Source organism: Podarcis vaucheri (genome assembly GCF_965113315.1).
Source record: "Podarcis vaucheri genome assembly, chromosome: 6".
Taxonomy (NCBI): domain Eukaryota; kingdom Metazoa; phylum Chordata; class Lepidosauria; order Squamata; family Lacertidae; genus Podarcis; species Podarcis vaucheri.
The window spans coordinates 84,519,095-84,546,675 of record NC_138764.1 but is presented as its reverse complement, the minus strand read 5'-3'; the positions used below and the strand labels follow the sequence as shown (position 1 = coordinate 84,546,675).

Below are 27,581 nucleotides of genomic sequence, written 5' to 3'. Positions count from 1 at the left end.
ATGCTCTAACCAACCATCCAAAGACTGTTGGACAACTGTCCAGATAATAAAATGCTTCCATTCAAATAAGTTAATTCTTTTTTTTTCTTTTTTTAAAAACTGCCTGGGGCAACACTTCAAAGACAGAAACACCAAAAGGAAGTAAGAACTGCAATGATCAGAATCAGGACTTTGGTAATTAAAAGCAACAGGGCAGCAGTTTCTGTTTAAACGTGTTCCTGGTTTCCAGATTTTTTTGGATTTGGAAGTGTGCACTGAAAAGGGATCATGTTTGTCAATATCAGTGGTGCTGTCCCATTTATAATCTTGCCATGGAAAAAAGCTACTACGAGAGTTGTTAACCCAGTTCAGTCTAGCTGAAATTACATATCACACATACTCCAAAAATGCAGCCATCTTATGTTCAGTGGAGGAGGAGGAAGCTGCTTGGGCGCATGGGATGGTGCACCCAGGAGCGGGGCGAATCACCCATAGGGGTGGGGCGAGCAGCCTATAGGGGCCTCTGGAGTCTGCCTGCCTCCTCCCACTCAGCCACCCTACAGCTGGGGGGAGGCAGCGGGCAGAACATTTGGGCAGTGCAGAGCTTGCGAGTGCCCAAGCCACCGTGTCTCTCCCAGGAGAGTCGTGTGGCTCAGGCACGCTGCAGGCCCCGCAATGAGTGCTGGCTGGCCGGCATTTTGTTACCCGCCTCAGTGGTGACACCCAGGGCAGACCACACCCACCACACCCCCTTCCTCCGCCCCTGCTTATGTCTGCAGGCAGCGGACCACAGTGAAGACTTCCACGCTTCAGTCCATCAACCCAGCTCTGCCCACCAACCTGCCCCTGATTGGACCATTCAAATATTTGGTTTAGGCAGGCTATCCCACCATGCACAGTGGTCAGTCAGGGATGGATCTAACAGCTGGCTGTGAGAATGGCCTTTCACCCACTGGGGGTACCGGGAGAAGCTGGCACTAGATCGCAACCACCGCCCACCATGGATCCAGGTAAGCGGTTAATACATATCACACACACTTTCCGGTGGTAATACAATTCCAGACTAGGATCCGACCCCTGGAAGGCAATTTTTGCTCATTTGAAATGTATGGATTCACACTAAAATGCTGGTGATGCTTCACGACTTAAAAAACTAATAAACTGACATGGAAATGTGGGCAAATAGACTTAAGATTTGAGAAATGAGAAACTGAGAGAAACCAAAAATGACTAACCAAAATGGCTATGTTCTACCTTCGCTGTCAGAGGCAGTATGCATCTAAATGCATGTGGGATGCAGGTGGTACTGTGGTCTAAACCACTGAGCCTCTTCTCTTGGGCTTGCTAATCAGAAGGTTGGCAGTTTGAATCCCCGTGACGGGGTGAGCTCCCGTTGCTTTGTCCCAGCTCCTGCCAATCTAGCAGTTTGAAAGCACACTGGTGCAAGTAGATAAATAGGTACCGCTGCAGTGGGAAGGTAAACAGCATTTCTGTGTGCTCTGGTTTCCGTCACGGTGTTCCACTGTGCCAGAAGTGGTTTAGGCATGCTGGCCACATGACCTGGAAAGCTGTTTGTGGACAAACTCTAGTTCCCTTGGCCTGAAAGCAAGATAAGCGCCATAACCCCATAGTTGCCTTTGACTGGACTTAACCGTCCAGGGGTCCTTTACTGTTTTACCTTTAAAGGTAAAGGGACCCCTGACCATTAGGTCGAGTCGTGACTGACTCTGGGGTTGCGGCGCTCATCTCGCTTTATTGGCCTAGGGAGCCGAAGTACAGCTTCCGGGTCATGTGGCCAGCATGACTTCTGGCGAACCAGAGCAGTGCACGGAAAGGCCGTTTACCTTCCCGCCGGAGCGGTACCTATTTATCTACTTGCACTTTGACGTGCTTTTGAACTGCTAGGTGGGCAGGAGCAGGGACGGAGCAATGGGAGCTCACCCCATCGCGGGGATTTGAACCGCTGACCTTCTGATCAGCAAGTCCTAGGCTCTGTGGTTTAACCCACAGCGCCACCTGCATCCCTCTTGTTTTACCTTTTCCTGCATCTAAATACCAGTTGCTGAGAATCAAAAGTGGGGAGAGTGCTGTTGCACCCAGGCGATGCTTGCAGGCCTCCCACAGACATCTGGATGGTCACTGTGAGAACGAAATGCCTGTGGCTCCAGCAGGACTCCTCTTCCATTCTCACTAACAAATATATGGCATAAGGCTTCATGGACTTCATCATCTAATGAATTGGACTAAGTCCATGAAAGCTTGTGCCATAATAAATTTTTTAGTCTTTAAGGTGCCACAAGGCTCTTTGAATGCCTCCCATTAAATACTGACAAAATACTTGAGGCACTCCAAGTAGATTAAAGGGCTCTGATGCCCTAGCACAACAAATCTGCTCTTTTTCTGCCCTGTTTCTTTTTAAGGACTTTTTGGGGAGGTGCATTGAAAAGTGTGATTAATGGGGAAACATGCAAACACCCTGCAAGCTAATCAGGATGAATGGGCATTGTCACATAACCACCCTATAAACAAATCAGATTGAATCTTCAATAAAAACCAGATACAATCTAACCTCTATGTTAACTTTTTTTGCAAGCAATACAGGATAAACACTCAATAAAAGAAGCTCTTTGTTTGTCTTTGCTACAGCAGTTTTTAATACTGAAATTTTAATTGTAACCCAACCTGGAATATGTGTGTGAAGAGTGGGTTTTTTTTATTTTTTTATAAGAATAGTGACCAGAATAAAACAGTTGCACCTCTGCAAATCGTTGCCTTACACTAGGCGTAAACCTAGCCTGGGGATTAGACCTTGGCTCCCTGAACAAATTTCTTCTGGCTCGCCAAACCCCATCAGTTTTGGCAGCACTGCAGCAGCAAAAATATTAAACCTCTTTGCTAATCCCAGCATCCTGATGGAGCTATAAATACCGCCCGCCCCCCATCAGTTATCAGACTGATCATTTGATGAGTGGAGAGAAGGCAGTAACCCTGCTCCCCAGATGATCTTCATGAATCAGGCAAGCTGGGTGTGTGTGTGCGCATGTGCTGGGTCCTATACACCTGTTTCTCCTGTGTACGTAGTGCATGCAGGGCTGGCCCAAGACTTTTTGGCACTTCAGGCAAACCACAAAATGGCGGCCTCTCTCCTCACCAGGCAAAAAGGAGCGAGTGAAGATCTACATATGGAAAAAAGGAGGGGGAATAACGATCTACATTGGGATCTGCTGCCCCCGTGGATCCTCTCACCTGAGGCAGTCGCCTCCCCTTGCCTCATGGGCCAGCCAGCCCTAGGTGCATGTGAGAATGCATGCCAAAAAGGCACTTTTTGCATGCCTAGCTATTGAATTTTGTATTATATTACATCACATGATTTGGTACTGTAAGTGGTTAAATCCCGTTTGATTTATTGATACAGTAGACTGAACTGAAAACATATGCACTTCTCACCTAAATCAGTTGTTTAAAACTGCAGTAGGTAATTCATTGCTTAGAGAACCCATGCAAATAAGTTATTCCTCAAACAAAAGTGCGATCGAGCGACATTCCTTTTCACCAAATCAGATGCACGCAGTCATCAAAGAGAATACAGGAGTCATATACAGCTACAAGCACTTCAGGAATTCTCCCAATGTAGAAACATGACAGACCAAAGTACCTTAGTTCTTTTCTGGTTTGGGTTTGTTTGTTTTTTTAAAAAAAGCTGGAAGAGTTATGGTTTTGAGATAATACATTTTGCATTGAAATTAATTTTACATGAATTGGAAGTGACAGGAGAACATTTGCTCCTAGATAGAAAGATATCTAGGGACACATTCATTTAGAGTAAATTGACAGGGAAAAGATCCACACCCCAAAAAATATCATCATTGAGGAAATGTCCCACCTTTTCCCTATTAGCAGAAGGATTTTACATGCATGCTACCTAAAATGCACTTTTCAGCCTTTTTCAAGCTCTTGGGTATGAATGGCAAGACACACGCTCATCAGTATTTAGACTGGTGGTCATGACAGAAGGTGGGTTGACAATCTACTGTATGTTTTGGAAAGCTAGTTTAGCTGCTATACCAGGCTTCCTCAAACTCGGCCCTCCAGATGTTTTGAGACTACAATTCCCATCATCCCTGACCACTGGCCCTGTTAGCTAGGGATGATGGGAGCTGTAGTCCCAAAACATCTGGAGGACTGAGTTTGAAGAAGCCTGTGCTATGTATTTGGACACCTCTTAGGATATTGTAACCAATCTTTGCATAATGGTTCCTAAGATCAAGCAGCATGTTTTCATCTGTGTTTGGATACAACTGAAGCAAAGTGGCTGACTGAACCTTTCAAAACTGCACTGATTTTAACCACTGATTTCAAAACTGCACTGATGTTGTTGTTTCTTAGCATTTCTGAGCAATGCCGGGTAGGAGGCTGCGATTGCATATAATCTAAGAATAGGTGCGTCCTATTTTCAATCTTCCACCCACCATTTTTCCCCACTGAGTTCTACACATTTGGGAATGGTTTCTCACAACTTAGCCTCTCCTTCCTCTAAGGAAGCATAGATTTGATCGCTCTTAACTCGCACTGCTCTTTTACCCAATTCCTCCTCCCTATTGTATGACCTTGAGCAACTATGGCACAGCCATTCCCTTCACTGTTCTGTATGTTTCGGTCTCAGGGGAGAAGCCTTGTCAGTTTTGCTGATCTCCATTTTTCTCCCCTTGCTCCAGCACAGTAATGAGGTGTCTGCACCACCAAAAGTTCTTCCCTCATAACTTGTCGGTTTCACTGAGCAGGGATGGAGAAGGAAATGGTAGCAGTGAGTCTAAGCTGGTAATGCACAAATAGGGCCTGTCACCAACCATATTGCAGGGTTTTTTTTATTACACATATATATCGTTTCTCAAACACTTTATCCTCATTCTCATGCTCTGGTTATCTCCCGCTTGGACTACTGCAATGCGCTCTATGTGGGGCTACCATTACAACTAATCCAGAATGTGGCAGCTAGACTGGTGATTGGGAGCAGCCGCCGAGACCACATAACACCAGTCCTGAAAGACCTGCATTGGCTCCCAGTACGTTTCCGAGCACAATTCAAAGTGTTGGTGCTGACCATTAAAGCCCTAAACGGCCTCGGCTCAGTATACCTGAAGGAACGTTTCCACCCCCATCATTCTGCCTGGACACTGAGGTCCAGCACCGAGGGCTTTCTGGTGGTTCCCTCACTGCAAGAAGTGAAGTTATAGGAAACCAGGAAGAGGGTCTTCTTGGTAGTGGTGCCTGCCCTGTGGAACGCCCTCCCATCAGATGTCAAAGAAATAAACAACTATCTGACTTTTAGAAGACAACTGAAGGCAGCCCTGTTTAGGGAAGCTTTTAATACTGGATGAATCATTGTATTTTAATATTCTGCTGGAAGCTGCCCAGAGTGGCTGGGGAAACCCAGCCAGATAGGCGGGGTATAAAATTATCATCACCATCACCATCATCACAATAATCCTGTGAGATATGTTAGGTTGAAAGCTAGGCCAGTTGCCAACTTTATGGTTGAGTGGGGATTTGAACTCCAATCCTAGTCCAGCACACTAACCATTGCACCATGCTGCCTCTCTGCGACCAGGTCTAACCACAGAGCAGTGTGGGCCAAAATATAGGAATTTTAACCTACATTAGCTGCAGGGGGCAGGGTGAAATTAAAAGAAGAAAAAGCATAACTTGGGAATGGTCACAATGCGCCTTAACTGAAAGGTGGGGAGACTCCTAAACTATCATTGAAGTACTTGAGAAACAGACGGTTCTGGCCACGTTTAATATTGTGAAGCCTCTGCATCCAGCTTTCTAACATGGCACTAACACCTTTAAAAAGAATCACAGTATATATGCAAATGGTCCAATTGCTTTCAGGTTGTGATGATGCGGGCCGTACCACGACTTAGCAGAAGCTGGGCAAACTGTATGGCTTGGTGGATGGGAACAGGTGCAATACCGTAATTTGAAAAGTGGCACCGGAAAAGAAAATTAAACAGCATCCATATTCAAAATTTTCACAGCCGTAGAAACTAGCAAGTTGGGGAGAAAACTAGCTTGGATGTGCTACTTTCCTCTATGCCAAGAGGAAGAAGGCACCCAAACATGTAATCTCTCATGCACAGTCTGCAGTAGCATAGGAATAGCATACAATATTTCTGAATTTGAATATTTGCTCAAAAACCTGAACCACCCATAATGCAATCATGCTAAAGCTTTTTTATTATTTTTTAAAACCACTGTTTTTCTTCTTCTCCTGGATCAGATCAGTTTAGTCCTTCTGCCTTTTCTCAGCTTGCAACCTTGTTGTCAGGCTTTCAGAGTGATAATGGAGAACCAGTTTGAAGATCACAAGGGGCACACAAATGCTACATAGGATCACCACCACCGAGGATGCCAGCTTTTTACTTACTCCATTTTTCAGGGAGAGATTCAGCAAGTGCCAGCTTCTTCCAGCACCTGTGGGGCTTTGAAGTTATTAGAGGAATAGAGCCCCAAGGAATCGTCTTAAAATTCTGCAGGTAAAATTTCGACTCCTTCTCTAGCGTCTGTTGTTTATGAGTAACCCAAAGGTACATTCTTGGAGAAAGAGTGTGCATGTACTTGGGGGAGGACGCAGCTGTTGGGCAGCTGTGGTCCAAGCTGCTCTGCTCCCACCCCTGATTCTATAGGAAGCCATGCAAAAGGCTCTAAAAGTCTCTCCTAGGGATGAGAGAGAAATTTGATTCAGTCTGAACTTGAAGGCAAAGCAGCCTCATTTGCACTTTCTGAAACAAGAATCGAAAACACAGCAATCCTTCAGGATTCACACAAGTTTTGCAGCGCAGTTCACCTGCCAAGTTATGTGTGCACAAATGCATACAATAGGGTAAAGTTTGCAATAAAATGCATGTATTGCTAAAAACAACATATGAAAAGGTGATATATTAGGGGGAATTTCTTGGCAAAAATCTATAATATTAGGCGAAGATGTATATATTAAGAATCATTCACACTAAAATGATGATGGATGAGGGCTTTAAAAAATATAATGTGGAGAATTAAATTTAAGATTGCAAAAAATGAGAAACTGAGGGAAACTACAACTGACAGATTCACCCATCTGTAATCTCAACTGCTGTCCAGGTTATCTTTTCCTCCAACTTCCACTTAAACATAATAATAATAATAAGAAGAACATATCACCAAACAACTTGCGAAGCAGGGTAGATTAAAAAGCTGTGACACAACTTCTCTGCAGAAGCTCAGCATCCCCACAAATGCTACCCCTGAATGCAGCGACCGAACATGATGATCAAATCAGAAAAAATGACAAGCTGCCTCTTTCCCTCTCCCAAGCCAGGAGGGGATCACTTAAAAGGCAGAGGGGTTGAAACCAAGAAAAGCACAGAGGTCCTTGGTGAAAATAAAAGGAGTGGGATGAGGAAGAAAACGCTTTCTTTGAGAAGCACTAGATTTTCAGACCCAGAGGGAATCAGAAAAACAGACCAAGATTTTTCCTCTCTGCATACGACCCTCCCTCCCTCTCCCATGCTAAATGTGGGATTAAGGATGGGGAATCCTTTTCAGTCTGAGGGCCACATTCTGTTCTGAGCATTCTTGTGGGGGCCACATTCCAGGGGTGAGCGGCACCAGAGGCAAAAGCAGGTAGAGTGACTAATGCAAATATTATCTTTGTACAGTAGGCTCGTTTCTACATGTACTCTTCCCTATCCTCTGTCCAGGATGCTGTTCAGGAGGGAATGTGGCTTGGGGATAATAATAATAATAATAATAATAATAATAATAATAATAATAATAATAATAATAATAATAAATTATTATTATTATTATTAATTATTTGTACCCCACCCATCTAGCTGGGCTTCCCCAGCCACTCTGGGCGGCTTCCAACAGAACACTAGAATACAATAACCTATTAAACATTAAAAGCTTCCCTAAACAGGGCTGCCTTCAGATGTCTTCTAAAAGTCTGGTAGTTGTTTTTCTCTTTGACATCTGGTGGAAGGGCGTTCCACAGGGCGGGTGCCACTACCAAGAAGACCCTCTGCCTGGTTCCCTGTAACTTGGCTTCTTGCAGTGAGGGAACCGCCAGAAGGCTCTCGGAGCTGGACCTCAGTGTCTGGGCAGAACAATGGAGGTGGAGACGCTCCTTCAGGTATACTGGACCAAGGCCGTTTAGGGTGCTCTACAAAGACAGAGCCTATGGTCCACAAATGTGTCATACCGAGCCCATGTGTCAGGCTTGCGCCCACAGGAAAGATGCTTGACTCCTCTCCCCCAAATCCTGAAGGCTTCAGAAATGGTGGTGATGGTGGTTACTGCCAAGCTCATCTTTCCTTCGTTCTCTTAACTTGTTCCACAGAGCAGCCACACTGTGGAGTGAAACACAAAGCCAATTGTGCTAGCGGCCTTCATTTCTCATATGGGGCCCTGAGGCACTCTGGGAAATGAAGTTGGCCTGGACCTCCACTCCGCAGCATGGCAGCTCTGTGGGAAAAGTTAAAGAAAAATTGGGGGGGGGGGGAGAAGCAAACCACTGTCACTGTAGGGTCTCAGACCTGCACCTAGTAGTCCTACCCAAACAGTGCCACAGATTCTGCACCCCTGGTCTTCACTTTCCAGTTGCTTTAAAGGAACCATGGTTGGGACTCAGCTATACAGCTGCAAATAAAACGTTTTAAATATATTGTAAAGTGCAATATACAAATATGACATTAGATGGCAACAGAGAGCTGTGGCAAATTCAATGTGTTTTTCAAAATGTGTTTGTTTTTTAAGCATTTTCACAGCAGTTTTTTAAATATTTGTGTAGATTCCATCTTGGTTGTCCTTCTTTTCATATATGAGTTTTACCTACCTATTCTGGGAATCCTGAGTATGGCTAAGTAAATAATTTTTTCTCAAAAGCACTACTGCAATACTTTGACTGTTCCATTAGCCTTTGAGATGAGGCTTAAGTCTTCCCAACACATCAAAATACTCAACTGCATTTTACCCTTTATATGATACCAACTGCATTTTACGCTTTACAGGCTATTCCTGCAAGCCACTGCAGCAGCAATATTCCTTCTAGATGCAGTAGAAGAAATACAGTTCAGGAGGGGAGTAGGCTTGCTGCACTAAGGAGCAATATCCAGGTTGCTTAAAGGATGGGATGATGTACAGTCCAACAAAAAGGAGGCCGACTGCTCAGCCTTCAAGGAAAGGCTCCTCATTTGCTCAGAACGACGCTCTACCTGACATCATGTCACTGTGAATCCTGCCCTGCTGGTGATAGCTGGGTGTCTTCAAGGAGATGCGAGAAGGACTTCCCAGGATTTATGCTCTGGGCTGACGACAGGTAAAAGTTATGAGACGGATTTGTGAAAACTGCTCACCTATGAAATCACTTTCTTCACCGGAAAGTCTGTTTTCCTTACGGCTCCTCTTACGGCCTGGCATTAGGTAGGTACACACTGTCTCTCCATTTCATCACACAAAAGGCAATGGAGAAACTGCAGCATTCGGAGCAAAACCACTTTATCTGTATGGCAGGCAGAACTGCAAATAGACTGGTAGGTCCAATATAGATAGATAGATGATAGATAGATAGATAGATAGATAGATAGATAGATAGATGATAGATAGATAGATGATAGATAGATATAGTGCCAAGGAAATGGGCAGCGGAGGAAAATTAAAGAACCGAGTTTGTGGGGGGGGAAAGCCACTCAGCAAGACAAGGCTTTGTTTAAGTAAATAAATAAGAAGTGAGCAAACAAACAAGCAAAGCAGATGCTCCTCTACTGACCTATGACCTCTCCCTTCAGGAATATTTCAGTCTTCTGCCCAGAATTTCTGGTTTTTATCATTTATCTATTTTTTACTCCACCCATTTGACTGGGTTAACATGCAGGCAGTGTTCAACCCAGTTGCCCAGTAATAATAAATATTATTATTAATAATTAAATTTTATTTATACCCTGCCCTTCCCGGTTCAGAAAACCGGGCTCAGGGCGGCTAACAACAAATTCAAAACACTTAATTGTAATACAACATAGAGCAGCATAAAATACAGTATAAAAGCATGAATAACAATAAAATTCAAAGTTCAAAAATCAATTTGGGGGAAATCCATCCAATAAGCATTAGATAGTCACCAGGGCTAGCTGGCTGAATTAGTCCTACTTGGGCCAGCGAGGAGGCCAGGGGAGAATTAGCTGTGGGGTCTCAGAGTGGGTAATCTTCATAAAAGGGGAGGGAAGAGAAGAGAAATAAAAGATCAAGCTGAATTCAAATTAAAGGCCAGGAGGAATAGCTCTGTCTTACAGGAAGGAGGTTAAATCCTGAAGGGCCCTAGTCTCATGGGACAGTAAGCAGTAAACTGCTGCTTGGTTAGGAACTTAAAAAAAAACAACCAACACCATTATTTAATACATAAAGTTTAATTTGAAAGCTTTTCTTCTTTCAGTTCAACTTACTATGGTCCTCCTCACAAGGTTTATGAAAATAGGCCTGCAACCAACCTGAGCTAGCGATGAGAGTGGTTGCTAATCTCCATTTGATAATTAATGGCAGCTTCTGTAGACTCACCCACAACTAATAAGTCCACTTCCTGCCTCCAGATGTCCAGTAACCACACAATAAAGCATGGAAGACTAGGTAAAAATCCTCAGCTATTTAATGATTGGGGAATTGTGCTCAAATTTCCACTCCCATGGTTCTCCTAGTACCGGGTCACTCAATTTTGTCATGAAGTAGGAAATAATCCCATAATACGTATGTGACAGGTTGACTTCCCTCTTTTTCACACAGAAATGTTTATTGTGTTTAGGGTGCAAAATAGAATTCCATGCCCCTGTGGAAAATGGCAAACCCAACACCTGCCCATTGTATTTTTTCACTTTCTTTTTTCTTGCACAGAAATGGCATTGGAAGAGTTGGCAGTTGGTTTCTGCAAGTACTGACCATCTGAAATAGAAAGCCATATTACTGCCCTTGTATTTTATCCTTATTAGAGAGTGTACACTTTTCAGCATGTCAACACAGTTTGTCTGATTCAAAATCAAAAATAAAATCATTGTTTTGCTAATGGAATATGTGTGTTAGTAGGATTCAGCCCTAACTGCTCATTATGGTGTCCTAATATCATGCTGCACCCTTTTTCAGAAGGAAGAGATATACTGGAGAAATTTCACCCACCACTCTGTTCCTTCCTAACTTGCCCACTGCTGCTGTTGTAGAAACTTCAATAGTCATCCTTTTCCCAGTAAAGAGGATGCGTCACCAACTTGCTACTGCTCCAGGGGTGGGAAAAAGTCATTCTCACCAGTTACTTCTGTTGCATGAATTTTGCCTGCCCAATCCTTTCCCAGTGATCACAGGACAGTTCTATCCAATATCTGGGACTCTTCTGCTACTCCAAGCAGACCAACCAGGAATAAATGGAACAAAGTTCTAACTTAACTACCTTGAGACTGTAGAAGGCTGTAGAAGGGAGGGACTTTTACAGCCCAAAAAAAGGGCTTTATACAGCAAAGCTCATTGGGAATTTGGGTGAAACTGTTGAAAGCTGACTACAGGAGAAGTGAATGGAAAGGAAGGTCAATATCACTCCCCGCCAATCAAAAATCACCTCTATAAACTGCCAGTATTTTGCAGGAGGGATTTGAGTGCATACCAGAAATTTAGGTTTGTACAGTTCACATGGATCAAAGATCTCTGCCTCCCCAGTTCAACAAATCCACTCCAAACAAAACACAGACTTCTTGTGACATTGAAATGGAGGGGCAGAACAAAGGAACGGCTAACAGGAAGACCTATAACCTGCGTACAAGCAAATCAGGATGGATACTCATTATACAACCTTCCCACAAACAAATTGGAACAAAAGCTCAGTAAAGTCCGGACATAGTCTAACCTCCATGTAAGCATTGTATAAGCAAATCAGGATGCATCCTCAGTCAACAGGTTTCCTGGAAGAGCCCAAAAACAGAGTGCTGGAGCTGCATTTTAAGTCACAGCCGGCAGCCTGCAAATTAAATCTGCTCCCTGCAAGCGCTGCAAGGCCTCTTGTCTCAATCCCTGGCTTTATCTTGGCCCTGCCTCCTCCTACCGTAGATTGCAGTAACTTTCTGCAGTAGGGCAGCTACCTGTTCGCCACTGCGTGCGTATGCTGGGGGCGAGGGCAGGAAGAGACATTATAGGGAGCAGAGGAAAATCTCCCCTTCCTACAATCCCCCTCCTGAGCTCCTGAGCAAAATGGACAAGCTTCACCTGTCGCTCCAGTCCAGCTATAATACCAAAATGTGAAATGGGCGTTGCAAACTTCTAGTCAATTTCAACTCCTTTTCCTCGACCAAGCAAAACCATAAAAAGCCAAATTGAGCTTTGTGGCTCCTTGAAGACTTAACAAAGGTATTATGGCATAAGCCTTTGTGAGCAAAAGTTTCCTACATTGTATGCAAAGGAGTGCAAGGGGGGTGGCAAATGAAAGCAGCGAGGTCAAAGAGAAATGCAATGTAAAAAAATTACAGTGAGCCTTCACAAACATATTCAGCTTAATCAATGTGACCTCACAGTGAGGCAGGTTAGGCTCTGCAAGGGGCTGGACGATAAGCCTTGAGGTCCCTTCCAACTCTATGATTCTAGGCTGAAAGATGGTGGACCAATCACCAAGCTAGCTTCATGGGTGAACAAGGATTTGAACCCAGGACTAGCTTGAATATTATCTGCATGAAGTTGCACTAGTTCTGCCACATTAACTGTGTTGGACTGTGTACACACTCCCATTTAGTGTACTCCCATAGCTGGCCTGGCAAGCAGTGCACAGAGGGAGGGCATCAGCCATGATCCATATCTATCCTGTCGTTCCTTACAAAACGCTGTGTTTTGGTGCATTCTCCCCAAACCAGCTTTGATCTAAATTGTGAAAACGAACTAACCACCGCTGTTTTAAGCTGCTTATTTGTACAAAACCCTAGTTTGCTGTACCATAAACCATCAACTGAACTGCCCAGTTCCAAGCACACTCCAAAATACTTTTGTCTAGACTGGTATCATCCATCTGGAGGAAATGAATTCATCCAGTAATATGTATTTGGAAGGTTAGATCCTTGTCTTGGATCAGCTGTCCCAGATGGGATGTTTTCATATTTTGGGGCCACAAATGATTCTTCTTAGCAATCAAGAGTGTTCGAATTCAGCTTCTTTGCAGACGTAGCCATGCACAAGGGCACACCTGCACCAATTGTTTTTCCCCAAATGGTTTGCACCTGTGTGCGCCACAAAGAGCTTATGCAGTCTGCACAGTATCCTGCATTCTGCCTTGATTAATACTCCATGCCCAGAGGCTAACCTTTGTATGATGTCTATTGTGCCTGGTTAGATATTCCACAGTGTCCATAATCTAGGACATTATTCTCCTCGACTATGTTTTTTTAACACCTTTCTTTATTTCTGTTCAATTAAGGTGAAATGGGCGCTTTCCTTCCTATTTACCCATCAAATAGGCATCAGTCCTCCCGCACCAATACACACTTCAAGCTGCTTTATTGTGTGCTTCTGGCAGATTTCCCTCTTGACGTTGAATAGCCTCCATTAATTCCAAATATTTCTCTCTTTTTCTTTCCCTCTCACATACAGGCAAATACAGGGTCCCTATGAATGCCCTTTTTGTTGTGAATTCATGATTATTTCTGCTCACTTATGGTACCGGGGTTGTTGTACTCAATCACATTTTCAATACTATATTCACCAGGAAACATTTCGGGGCAGACACACTGCTTCGTTTCCAACCAGTGCATGTCCCATAACTTAAATCCTATAACTTTTTAATCCCACAAATGTTTGTCCTGCACTTCTTGTGCTGTAGCCGCCTCCAGATGATATTAATACAATAACACTGGGGAAGCATCGCAGAACAACTAATGAAGCAGAAAGCTGTGTGGACGGTCGAGAATAAATCCATCACTAGCGCACTATTATTGCAACGGTGTCAGGTTGCAGAATACATCTGCAAACAAACAACCGGTCTGGAGGAACCCACAAGGTTATTAGTTTATTCTGCTTTTAATCTGTTGGGAGCCGCTGGGGAAACCCAGCCAGATGGGCGGGATATAAATATGTTGTTGTTGTTGTTGTTGTTGTTGTTGTTGTTGTTGTTGTTGTTGTTGTTACTACTACTACTATTACTACTACTACTATAGCTCATCAGTATAATGTGCTGTGATATATAATATGCACAGCTGTCTGCATATTAACCATGATTTCCAAAGGAAGAAGAACAAAAAGCACCCAGGAGCAGGAACATAGCTTTGTATGTTCTCAAGTCGGACCACTGTTCCATCAAGCTTTGTAATGTCTACACTGATTGGCAGCAGCTCTCCAGGTTTTCAGACTGGGGATGGTCTCAGCCTTACTTGGAGATGCTAGGGCTTTAACCTGGGGCCTGAGCAGGAAGCACACGAGGGAAGGAAATGCGGAGCAAGGGAAGGAAATCAAGGAACGGCAATTGCCAAACCGTTGTGAAAAATTGTAGCGGAGGGGCATCGGCGCACACATACCTCTATTATCAGGCAACCTTGATCCTACAGATTAGCTGAAGCGCATCTGCGCCAATAGCAAGACCTGACAATAATAAACTGGTGATAATATGCAGCAGTCCTGTGCGTGTAAAACAGATCTTTCTCCTCTCATACTGTCAACAATGGCTATGGTGCAGCTTTGAACAGGGAAGCATGGCTGTCATGCATGGTGTGAGTGGTGCACCTCCTGATGCCCAAGAAAAGGCCACTTCTCCAGTCAAAAAAGGTAAGACATGAGTGGCATTATTTTTTCCCCGGTTCTGCCTCAGGTTTACTCCATCCTCCAGTTCAGGCTCAAGAATGGCAGGATGGAGAATTCCCTCTCCAGAGCATCAAGGGGTTTAGCGGCACAATCTGGGGAATTCAAGATAAGGGCCATTTTGAGAATGGCCACCAAATGCACACTGAACAAGGAGTTGAGGCCAGTACTTGCTCCTGAAGACCATCCCTATATAGGAGATCCGAAATTTAAAACTTTGTTTGGATTAATAAGACAGGGTTTCCTGTACCCAGCAAAAAAGACCCTCCCCTTCAAAGTCAGTAAGTCACAGGATTAATTTCATTAGACACATCTACTCCCAGCACAATGCTATTCTAACAAATTCATAAATTTGCCTGGGTGAAAGCTTCACGGGCGACAGATTACCTTTAAACTCGCATATTCTTGAAATGTATTAAATCCATCTGTCTCAATTAGCATATTTATCAATTAATTACAGCGGGAGTGTTTATTCTGGGAGCAGTGAGGCTTGCCATCTGAATAGCAGGGCAGTCTTTTGTTTTTACGAGACCAGAATGTGCAGTCAGAGAGGGCTTTTTTTGGGTCGTATTTAAAGTTTCCCCTTTCATCACATTCCCCAGAAGGCTGAGGAGCTTAATAGAAGGATTAAGACTTGCACCATGTTTTTATAAATGCATTGACTTCAGTGTAAATCGAAAAGCAGAGAGCTCACTTGATTATGCCTAAGGATGACCCTTTAAACCCTGCACACTAATTCAGGGTCGTAACTTGGTATGCCTTGCACTGCAAACACACAGCATGTGTGGTAGGCAGTGGCTGGCAGGCTGCTAGTCAGGCGGTTTAAGTAGGGTGTCATCCGCAGCTCATACTGAGTCAGGGAGGGGTTGAGTCAGTGCATCCATGACCACACAGTCCTGCTGAAAGCCAAGCAGTGCTCCCAAATCTGATCCACCGTGTCCTTCTCATTCCAGTATCCTGTAGGCTAACAGCACCTATCATCTGCATTGGCATTCGTACCTTTACTAACCCAAACACCCACCCACCCACCCACCCCCAAGCTTCTTACCCATCCACCTTGAGGCCACCAACAGCAACTTCTGTTGCCCCCTGCCCATTGCTTCCCTTCATTAGTCCAGCCCATTCATATTATTGGTCTTCACCAGCAACTATCTCATTCCTTTCATTCCTCTCTATGTATGCAATCATTACACCACTCTCCACTTTTCCTGTGGTCTGCCCCCAAAGTGCCCTTGGCCTGTGCAACATGAATCTACCACTCCCACCCCACAAGTTCTTGTAGTTTTGCTCATGCCTTTCACACCAGAGGAATGCAAAAATAAAAAAGCTTTCTCCATCACCCTCAGCACACGAAGATAGAGATAGAGAGAGAGAGAGAGAGAGAAACACACCCTGTCAATTCCATTCAAGCTATTTTCACAGCAGGTTGTAGGCATGTGGAAGGTAGGAGAGCCGATATTGAAGCAGCTCTTGCGCCATCAAATTGTGTGTGTATATGAGTGTGTGCATATAATTCCCACAGACACACGTTTCTACAGATGTACCACGATGAAAAGTTAATCCCCACAACTGGAGGTGGCTTCCTTTTCTCCCTCCTCTGCACCTCTAGAATCTAATTTTTGCACCCTTCCTCTTGGCTGCTATTTACCTGGGAGAGAGATGGCAGACATGACTGAGGGATGTGGAACAACGGTTAACTCTATGCAGCCTGTCCATTTGTTTAATTGGTACAGTTCCAGCCATCTTCAAGGAGCTCAAGGTGGGTCCCACGCCAAGCATCCCCCCCCCCCAAACAAGCCTCTCCTTCGCTCCAACTATTAACCCCTTTGCTGCCGACATGCCTCGGTTTTCTCCCCAGCTCCGGCTGCCTCCGTCCGCTTCCCTTTTGCTCTTCCCCCCTCCCACCCCGCGCCGAGTCTTACCCGCGTCCTCCTCGTCGAAGCTGTTCATGCAGGGGAAGTAAATGGCCAGGGCCTCGAAGGACGCGGAGAGGCTGAGGCGGCTCTGCGATCGCTCCATGAAAAGCCCCGAGCCCGGGGCGCCGCCGGGGGCTTCGGCCGCAGCTTGCGGCTTGGCCAGCTTCGACGCCCCATTCTTCACTCGGAGCACAGCCCGCGGCGTCTTGGCTACTGTGGGGGGGCCTTAGGGAGGTGAGAAATGGGCTGACCGGGGTGGGGGATATGAGGCGGGGGGTGGGTGAGAGGGGGGGGGTGACAGAAGAACGGACTTGAACCCACCCGCGGCGGAGATGGGAGGGAGGGAGAAAGAGAAGGTGATGCTGAGGAGGGAACGCGCAGGGAAGATGCTAGTGGTACCCAGGAAACTGAGCGCCCGGGAGAAAGGATGCAGGCAGTACCCGAGAGAGGAAGGATGCTGGCGGTACCCAAGAGAGAAAGGATGCTGGCGGTACCCGAGAGAGGAAGGATGCTGGTGGTACCCAAGAGAGAAAGGATGCTGGTGGTACCCAAGAGAGAAAGGATGCTGGTGGTACCCAAAGGGAGGATGGATGCGGTGAGGAAGGATGCTGCCAAGAGAGCTGCTTCTTCCAGCTGCCGCTCTTCTCCCGAGGAGAGATGCTGCAGCTGTTCTTTTGCCCCCAGGGAGGAGAGGAGGGAGGCTGCTGTGATCCCCGATGCAGATGTCAGGATGGAGCCCGATGCCCTTGCGTCGCCGCGAAGTCTGCGGCTCCCGACGAGAGAACCACCTGCTGCTCCGCCCGCTCTCCCCGGGCGTCCACGGCTCTTCCCGCGGAGGCGCGTCTGGCTCTTCTCGCCGCGTCCCCCACCGCCAGGCTGCGCTCCTCCGGCTCTCAATGCCTCTTCATTCAGCCCGGCGTCGAGGGCGGGGGCTGCGGCCGTGAAGTCATCCCGGGAAAGCCGGCGCGGCCAATCGGAGCCCGAGGGCGGGCAGAGAGGGGCAGTCGCTAGGGCTTGAAAGGGGACCCGCCGCTGGATAAGGGTTGGCGGCGGCCGTTGCCAGGCGGAAAGCGACGGAGCATGCGCCCTCGCGCCTTTTGTGTGGCGGCGGCGGCGGCGGCGGACGGTTTGCAGCCCATCGATTTCACGCTGCTGGAGTTCACTGGCTGTAGGATGTTCAGCACCATTCAGTCACAGAATCATGGGATTGTAGAGTTGGAAGGGACCACGAGGGTCATCTAAGTCCAGCCCCCTGCAGTGCAAGGATCTTTTGCCGGAAGTGGGGCTCGAACCCACAACCCTCAAATAAAGAGTCTCATGCTCTACTGACTGAGCTACCCTGTTGCAGGTACTAACTTAACTCCAGAGGAATGGCATGGTAGAATGTGGAGTTAAGTCCTTATGGAGAAACTAACAAGGCATCTTAAAGCGACCAGGAACACAAGGACCAAAGATGTTTTTGAAACTGCATAAAGGACTCCTGACCATTAGGTCCAGTCGTGGCCAACTCTGGGGTTGCGGCGCTCATCTCACTTTATTGGCTGAGGGAGCCGGCATACAGCTTCCGGGTCATGTGGCCAGCATGACTAAGCCGCTTCTGGCGAACCAGAGCAGCGCACGGAAACGCCATTTACCTTCCCGCTGGAACGGTACCTATTTATCTACTTGCACTTTGATGTGCTTTTGAACTGCTAGGTTGGCAGGAGGTGGGACCGATCAATGGGAGCTCACCCCGTCGCGGGGATTCGAACCGCCGACCTTTTGATCGGCAAGTCCTAGGCTCCGTGGTTTAACCCCACAGCGCCACCCACGTCCCTTGAAACTGCATAGCACATCTTTATTCAGTGCACCAGAAAGGACAATGCTGTCCCCTCACCACCAGCTATCCATGGCTCACTTTGGGACAGCTTGTTAAGACGGAGAGCAGAAGACACCAAACTGATGCAATCAGATCTAAACTACAGTGGACGCTCGGGTTGCAAACGTGATCTGTGCGGGATGCACATTCGCAACTCGCAGCGGCGTGTCTGCACATGCGCGGGTTGCAATTCAGTGCTTCTCCGCATGTGTGACCCTCAAAACCCGGAAGTAACCCGTTCCGGTACTTCCGGGTTTCGGCAGGTCCGTAACCCAAAAAAAGGCAACCTGAAGCGTCTGTAACACAAGGTATGACTGTCCTTACAAACTTTATGTTTGTATTATTTACATCAGGCACAACCAACAGGTAGATCTACTGGTAGATCAGTGGATGTCTGTGGTAGATCACAGGCTCCCCCCAAAGAAGCTCAACAACTTTGCCCTGCACACCTAAAACAGGGCTTTCCTTCCTAAAAAGAACTCAACAACTTAGACCTGAACCCCAAATAAGGGGATAGATCACTGCCAGTTTTTAACTCTGTGAGTAGATCACAGTCTCTTGGGAGTTGGTCACCCCTGATTTACATTATCATAGAAGAACTCCTCAGGGTCATCTTGTCCAACCCCCTGCAATGCAGGAATTGCAACTTGATCATACATGACAGATGGCCGTCCAACATCTGCTTAAAAACCTCCAAGGAAGGAGAATCTACCACTCCTGAGGGAGACCGTTCCACTGTTGAACAGCTCTTACTTTCAGAAAGTTATTCCTGATATTTACTTGAAATCTCCTTTCTTCTTGTAACTTGTATATAAATTAAATGTTTCTTGGGGGGTTGAGGATATATGAGGATTGTGATACGGCTTTTTTGTAAATGAAAAATAAAGTATTTTAATACCATGTGTCTGGTGGGATTGCGGTGTGCACAGGTGCCAAATGTCCGGGTGGAAAGAATGCCTTCCAACACAATTCTGTGCATGTTTAGTCAGAAGTAAGTGGCATTGAGTTCAATGGCATTCACACCCAGTTAAATACATATAAGATTGCAGCCTATGAACTTCGGGCAGAGGTTGCTCTGTTTGTTTATTTTAATTGTTTTTTATACTGCTTTTCCAAAATCAGCAGCAGCCTCTCAAAGCAGTGCCCCCCAAAAATCAAGAGATCACATTCTCAACTAAACTTATTTAAAATCCATTAAAAAACAACAATGATTATATAAAAGCGCTTAGAAAAGGAGTGGGCATGTTGGCTTATTTATATACCACTTTGGGGCTGAAAGGCTCCCAATATGTTGAACAGCATACTGCAACCAAGCACCCAGAAAAAGACAATAAAATGTTGTAAATATATGAATATATTATTTAAGTGCCTACGCATGAGTGCGCAGTGAAAGTGTGATGGACTGTGATATTTGATATATAAGCCATAAGAATATACGACAACAGAAACACTTCACCATAGGAGGACAAGTAGCCTGAGCAAGCTAGAAACCTGAAAATATTATATATATATATATATATATATATATATATATATATATATATATATATATGCAGGTTTTGGTGTCTTCGGGTGTCTTCCCGTGTAAGAGTCGGGGTGTCTGTGCGACGTTTCGACGAGGTCTCACTCGTCATCTTCAGGCTGGTGCTTTCGGCTTCTTGTTACTGGAACAGAGCAGAATCTGGTGTTTGAGTTCCTATAAATACTGTTGAGGGGTGTGGTGTATAGCCTCCAACGTTCTGGGCAGAGAGGAAGTTCCTAGATTAGTGTGCCTTTTCTTCTTTTGTTCCTTAATTACTTGAGGGATATCTTGAGTGATTTCATGAGTGATATTCTGAATACCACTGGGTGGGTCATTAAGTGTAGATTAGTTGCTAAAGCTTTCGTGTCTTGACCTCTTGAGCTTGTGAAGAGTTTTTCTGAGAAGATGGCTGTGCTGCATTTAGTTGTGCTCTGGCTTGGCTTCGTGTATAGAGCACAACTAAATGCAGCACAGCCATCTTCTCAGAAAAACTCTTCACAAGCTCAAGAGGTCAAGACACGAAAGCTTTAGCAACTAATCTACACTTAATGACCCACCCAGTGGTATTCAGAATATCACTCATGAAATCACTCAAGATATCCCTCAAGTAATTAAGGAACAAAAGAAGAAAAGGCACACTAATCTAGGAACTTCCTCTCTGCCCAGAACGTTGGAGGCTATACACCACACCCCTCAACAGTATTTATAGGAACTCAAACACCAGATTCTGCTCTGTTCCAGTAACAAGAAGCCGAAAGCACCAGCCTGAAGATGACGAGTGAGACCTCGTCGAAACGTCGCACAGACACCCCGACTCTTACACGGGAAGACACCCGAAGACACCAAAACCTGCATTCCTGTACCCGTGAAAATCTACGAAAGCATATATATATATATATATATATATATAAAAACACCAACTAGAAGAATTAATGATATTACTGAAGGTGCACTGAAAATGAAGGTCTTTGTAAAATAACAGGGAGGAAGCCCAATGAGCATCTGGTGGGAGGCCATTCTAAGGTTCTGGGGCCACAACAGATAAGGTCCTGCTTCTTGAAAAGAACAGCTTCACCTCCATGTGCAGGAGAGTCTGAAATGACCTCATTGAATGGATGTTAAATGTTGAGAGGGCTAAATGGGAGGGGATCTGCCCTGAGATAATCAGAATCCAGGTCACTGAGGCCTTTTGGATGTCAAAGCAGCACCTTGAATTGAGTTTGGAAGGAGCTGGGAACTATTGTAATGTTTCAAAACATCTAATAGGAAAATGCTGGCTTGAGCCCACCATAATCAAACAGCATCACTTGGCACTAGGACACCCCCACAAAGACACCGTTGCAGCGATCCAGAATGAAAGCCCACCCAGGCAAGGATAGCAGTGGCTAGGTCTCTTGTCTTTCAGTAGCAGACATATCATTTAGTATACACTGCTCAATATTCAGAATTTCTAAGCAGTGTACATGTCATTATTTCTTTTTTAAAAAATAGCACACCAATTTTGCTTGGTGTTTGCAAAGAGAGCTGAGAACAATGGTGATATTGTGAATATCTGGTACTGTCAGTCTGTTTGTTTTTATACAACTTTTTATCCATGCCTTGCTCCTATGCTTACATCCATGTTGTGAAAAGCTGTTCCTGTTGATTTCTGTACAGTGGTACCTCGGGTTAAGTACTTAATTCGTTCCGGAGGTCTGTTCTTAACCTGAAACTGTTCTTAACCTGAGGTACCACTTTAGCTAATGGGGCCTCCCGCTGCCGCCACGCTGCCACCGCGCGATTTCTGTTCTCATCCTGAAGCAAAGTTCTTAACCCGAGGTACTATTTCTGGGTTAGCGGAGTCTGTAACCTGAAGCGTATGTAACCCGAGGTACCACTGTAGTTTATATCAATCCATGGTTCAAAGGCACAAAAGCAGGCAGGCTATTTCCCCTGCTCCAACCACCAATTTCCCTCCCCGCTCAGAATTCTTCCTGCTTGGAGGGAAGAAGGGCAAAATATATATTTTTTAATTTGCGATGCATGTTTTCTGCAAAGTGAGTAACTTATATTTCCATTCTTTCTCCCATGCTTCCATCATTGTGTGATTTCCAGACACAGCCATATTAAATGGATCGTTTGTACAACATTGCCACAAAGGAGCATTACATGTATTTGTTACTCAACACTTTAAAGCCACTACTTCTGCACAGCCTTTAAAAATCAAGACTCGGAATAAACTCAGAACAGATCATCATGCAGGTGAGGTTATCCTATGTTTGTTTCCAAGCATTTAAATTTACCCTATGGGAGGTGAACAGTCTGATGCACAACACATATAGGCACATTTTGCACCATCAAAAGCATTCCAACAGTTAGCTGGGAGAAAGGAGACAAACAGATTTGATTCATCTCCTTGCTCTCATATTTTGTTGTGTCAACTCCTTCCTTTAATGTGGGAATGAAGCAGTAGAGCTGTGGCAGGCTTCCTAGAAAAAGAGAGGCGTCATTTAGTCAACAGCTGCTGAAGCCCTTCTCTAAGAATGCAAGCCTTCTCCTAGCACAGTCCAGTGGACTCTCGGCATCTGAGAGTGAGCAGTCACTGGTCAGGGTTTATGGTGTCACATATAGATAAGCAAGCTTTGTTTCCAAACGTTTCCTGAAGGCCGGTTTCCCACTCTTCTCTCTCTCTCTCTCTCTCTCTCTCTCTCTCTCTCTCTCTCTCTCTCCCCTCCCTCAAAGTTCACCCAGAAAACCTGGCTGCCAATCAAAAGCACCAGCTGTCCTCAGAAGATGAGCATTGCTCACCCAGGAAACTCAAAAGCAGTGTAGGCACAATTGCATCATATGCTTCCATTTGCGTGGAGGGATCTCTGCCTAGCGATTCTGTGTGACTCAAACCTCAGATAGAAAATAAGATGGAGCCTTAGCCTTCAGTTGGTTTTCCCAGCAGCAGGCAGGTTTCCTTGGTGTGTCACAAAGAGAAGAAGCCTCCCCAATCCTTTGCCCCAATCATTTCCAGTTGCTATCAAAAGGAGGAATTAGGATTATTCTATTGTCATTTTACCTTTTTGAATGTCTTTAAATATTGCTGTTGATTTTTCTTAGTGATATTTATCTTGTTTTCTGTTTTTTGTAAACTACATTGAGGGGTTTTTTTGCTTTTTACAATCAAGTGGTGCAATATATATATATATATATATGCAGGTTTTGGTGTCTTCGGGTGTCTTCCCGTGTAAGAGTCGGGGTGTCTGTGCGACGTTTCGACGAGGTCTCACTCGTCATCTTCAGGCTGGTGCTTTCGGCTTCTTGTTACTGGAACATATATATATATATATATATATATATATATACCTTGGGTTAAGAACTTAATTCGTTCTGGAGGTCTGTCCTTAACCTGAAACTATTCTTAACCTGAAGCACCACTTTAGCTAATGGGGCCTCCTGCTGCACTGCCGCTGCATGATTTCTGTTCTCATCTTGAGGCAAAGTTCTTAACCTGGGGTAATATTTCTGGGTTAGCGGAGTCTGTAACCTGAAGTGTATGTAACCTGAAGCGTATGTATCCCAAGGTACCAGTGTGTGTGTGTGTGTGTGTGTGTGTGTGTGTGAAAAAGATGTGCTTGGAATTGTAAAATACTCTGTATGCCCCAAGATGTTCAGACTTGACAGTGAGCCCTATAAAATGGATAGCCTCTGTGTATACCAACTTGAGTTCCTTGGAGAAAGGGCAGGATGCAAATCACCATACAATTACAGTATCATCAGTATACATCAGAGAGGAGGAACCTTTTTGGCCCAGCAGCCCAGGCAGGCAGAGAGTCAGTCCACATGGGTCAACTTTGACAGGTGGGAGGGATAACCCGCATGTCAATTTCCTGCTGTCATTATGGCTGGTTGTTCAAAGATCAGATTGGCTCAGGGTATTTTGGAAAGGTTTTACTTTGGCTTGGACAAATAAAAAATAAACAAATAGCTCAATCGGTAGAGAATGAGACTCTAAATCCCAGAGTTCATAGAATCATAGAGTTGGAAGAGACCACAAGGGCCATCGAGTCCAACCCCCTGCCAAGCAGGAAACACCATCAGAGCACTCCTGACATATGGTTGTCAAGCCTCTGCTTAAAGACCTTCAAAGTAGGAGACTCCACCACACTCCTTGGCAGCAAATTCCACTGTCGAACAGCTCTTACTGTCAGGAAGTTCTTCCTAATGTTTAGGTGGAATCTTCTTTCTTGTAGTTTGGATCCATTGCTCCGTGTCCGCTTCTCTGGAGCAGCAGAAAACAACCTTTCTCCCTCCTCTATGTGACACCCTTTTATATATTTGAACATGGCTATCATATTATCCCTTAACCTCCTCTTCTCCAGGCTAAACATGCCCAGCTCCCTTAGCCGTTCCTCATAAGGCATCGTTTCCAGGCCTTTGACCATTTTGGTTGCCCTCCTCTGGACACGTTCCAGTTTGTCAGTGTCCTTCTCAAATTGTGGTGCCCAGAACTGGACACAGTACTCCAGGTGAGGTCTGACCAGAGCAGAATACAGTGGCACTATTACTTCCCTTGATCTAGATGCTATACTCCTATTGATGCAGCCCAGCATTGCATTGGCTTTTTTAGCTGCCGCGTCACACTGTTGGCTCATGTCAAGTTTGTGGTCAACCAAGACTCCTAGATCCTTTTCACATGTACTGCTCTCAAGCCAGGTGTCCCCCATCTTGTATTTGTGCCTCTCATTTTTTTTGCCCAAGTGCAATACTTTACATTTCTCCCTGTTAAAATTCATCTTGTTTGTTTTGGCCCAGTTCTCTAATCTGTCAAGGTCGTTTTGAAGTGTGATCCTGTCCTCTGGGGTGTTAGCCACCCCTCCCAGTTTGGTGTCATCTGCAAATTTGATCAGGATGCCCTTGAGTCCATCATCCAAGTCGTTGATAAAGATGTTGAATAAGACCGGGCCCAAGACAGAACCCTGTGGCACCCCACTAGTCACTCTTCTCCAGGATGAAGAGGAACCATTGATGAGCACCCTTTGGGTTCGGTCAGTCAGCCAGTTACAAATCCACTGAGTGGTAGCAGAGTCAAGACTGCATTTTACCAGCTTCTTTACAAGAATATTATGGGGCACCTTGTCAAATGCCTTGCTGAAATCAAGGTAGGCTACATCCACTGCGTTCCCTTCATCTACCAGGCTTGTAATTCTGTCAAAAAACGAGATCAGGTTAGTCTGACATGACTTATTTTTCAGAAATCCATGCTGACTATTGGTGATCACAGCATTCCTTTCTACGTGCTCACAGACTGTTGTGGGTTCGAGTCCCACCCTGGGTGAAAGATTCCTGCATTGCAGAGAGTTGGACTAGATAATCCTTGAGGCACCTTCCAACTCTTCAGTTGTATGACTCTATTATTCTGTGAAACCTTAAATCTGTCCCAATTCAATTCTTGATTTGGAATTCATTCAAAACTTTAGCGCACCCTACCTTAAATCATAGGGACGCGGGTGGTGCTGTGGGTTAAACCACAGAGCCTAGGACTTGCCGATCAGAAGGTCAGTGGTTCGAATCCCCGCGATGGGGTGAGCTCCCATTGCTCAGTCCCAGCTCCTGCCCACCTAGCAGTTGGAAAGCACGTCAAAGTGCAAGTAGATAAATAGGTACCGCTCTGGCGGGAAGGTAAACGGCGTTTCCGTGTGCTGCTCTGGTTCGCCAGAAGTGGCTTAGTCATGCTGGCCACATGACCCGGAAGCTGTACGCCGGCTCCCTCGGCCAATAAAGCGAGATGAGCGCCGCAACCCCAGAGTCGGTCACGACTGGACCTAATGGTCAGGGGTCCCTTTACCTTTACCTTAAACCATAGGTTTGGACAGTGCTTTTTTCTGGGGGGGACGCAGGGGTATGCATACCCCTAAACATTTTGTGAATCTTTGTACTTTTGTCCATTTACTGTATTTATTTTCCCCGATTTAAACTATAAAATGGTGATTTTCTTGAGTCAAAATGAGAGTACCCCTAAACATTTTTAAAGAAAAAAAGCACTGGGTTTGGATAGAAATTGGTTTGTACCATTAAAGAAATAAGTTGTGTTCCATTGGCTGTTCAGTGGCTTTTGACAAAGCATTCCCCTCAGTCAATGTTCTGTTTGTAAATGGCAGTAATAATGCTCTACCTCATGAGCTTGATAGGAGTGAGAAAACTGAGAATAAGTGAAGTAACATTATTACCCTAAGCCCTGGGAATAAGCTGTGCTATAAATCTTGCTGTTGAGAAATAAAGATCTCTATTGCTTCTGAGAACATGGAAGCAGATCTTGAGTCATAGACCTCTTGCTGCTTTCACTGCATCACCTGCCAATATTGTTAGATGGAAGTGGTCCAAATGCCTTAAAGTACAAAGACTTCTCTCTATTACCACAGTGTCCAAGAGCAGATTCAAGCTATCGAGATTCATGCAATTGGCTCTTGAAAGCTTAATGCCTGTTGCTAGTGGGTACATGGGGTTTGAGCTGCCTAAAGTTTCTGGCTGCGTGATTAAATTTGGTGATACCACACCTCCACACTTCTCTAGATTTTTGAGCAGTTGATAAGTCTTTAGCTGGAGATTCAGATGCCTTGCTAATGCAGTTAAATGTGTCTCTCTTTTTAATAACTTCTGCTGACTCCTGAACCCTTGCAGTCTTTCACCCCAAAACTCCCTCTCTTCAGAGGCCCGGTAGGTGACTTCCTCTGTGATATCTGCTTAGCATTTGAGCTCCCTTCCCACCCACCCCCGCTAAATTCAGTCGTTAACATAAATGAATAAAAATGCACAGAAATAAAGCCTACCTTTGGAATAGACATCCCTGTAATTGCACAACTGGGCACAGATTCTGCTTTTCAAAATTCTGAGTATCTAGGATTTGTGACACTTGCTTTTAAAAAGTAAGTTTCTAACCCTTGTTGTTATGGAAGGAAAATCTGATCGCATGCAGGACACTACAGTTAAGACCTCGGAACAGACGCCAACACCCTTTCCAGCTTCTTTTGGGCCGTCTCTGTGGCATTTTAGTCCTGCAATGCACTGCATTTCTGTAGGAATCCAAACCCAGGTTAAAGAAACTGCACTGCCTGCTTTGACTCCAAATCTAGTTAAATTGTTGGCATGTGGGGAGTTTTTCTTCTCCTTCATGTCTCTGCCACGCAGACACTTATGTCTCATATCCCTATCCTCCATATTCAGCTAATGCCACCGCTTTTGCCGTATTCTCTCCAGATTGACAATCTTTGAAGCAAAACAGAGATGGCAGTTCAGCAGCTTCCTGTCAGATGGCACAGCAGGTTCCAACTTTGATTGTTACTCAGTTACTCGTGGCATTCAGTTTCCAGGGGAAAGAAATCTCAATCAGTGCAATCTGATTGGCTGAATTCATTATCTGACAGTCTGGAAATGGAAGTGTAGTTTTGTTAAGAGCGTTAAAAGGGTGACCCTTATTCCCCTCACAGAGCTTCCAGTT

The 27,581-nt window shown here is 45.2% G+C and overlaps 1 protein-coding gene across 2 annotated transcripts in view; it reads right to left on the bottom strand.

Annotated features, from left to right (window-relative positions):
• RIMS4 (regulating synaptic membrane exocytosis 4) overlaps positions 1 to 16,858 on the bottom strand; it is a gene marked incomplete at its 3' end in the record, with an annotated part of 104,747 nt that extends 87,889 nt beyond the window's left edge. For both annotated transcript variants that reach the window (XM_082226479.1, XM_082226480.1), the window contains exon 1: positions 16,743 to 16,858. In XM_082226479.1, coding sequence (XP_082082605.1) covers positions 16,743 to 16,839 — 97 coding nt within the window. In that variant the 5' untranslated portion in view covers positions 16,840 to 16,858. The remainder of the gene's footprint in view (positions 1 to 16,742) is intronic.
• Between the last annotated feature and the right edge of the window lie 10,723 nt (positions 16,859 to 27,581).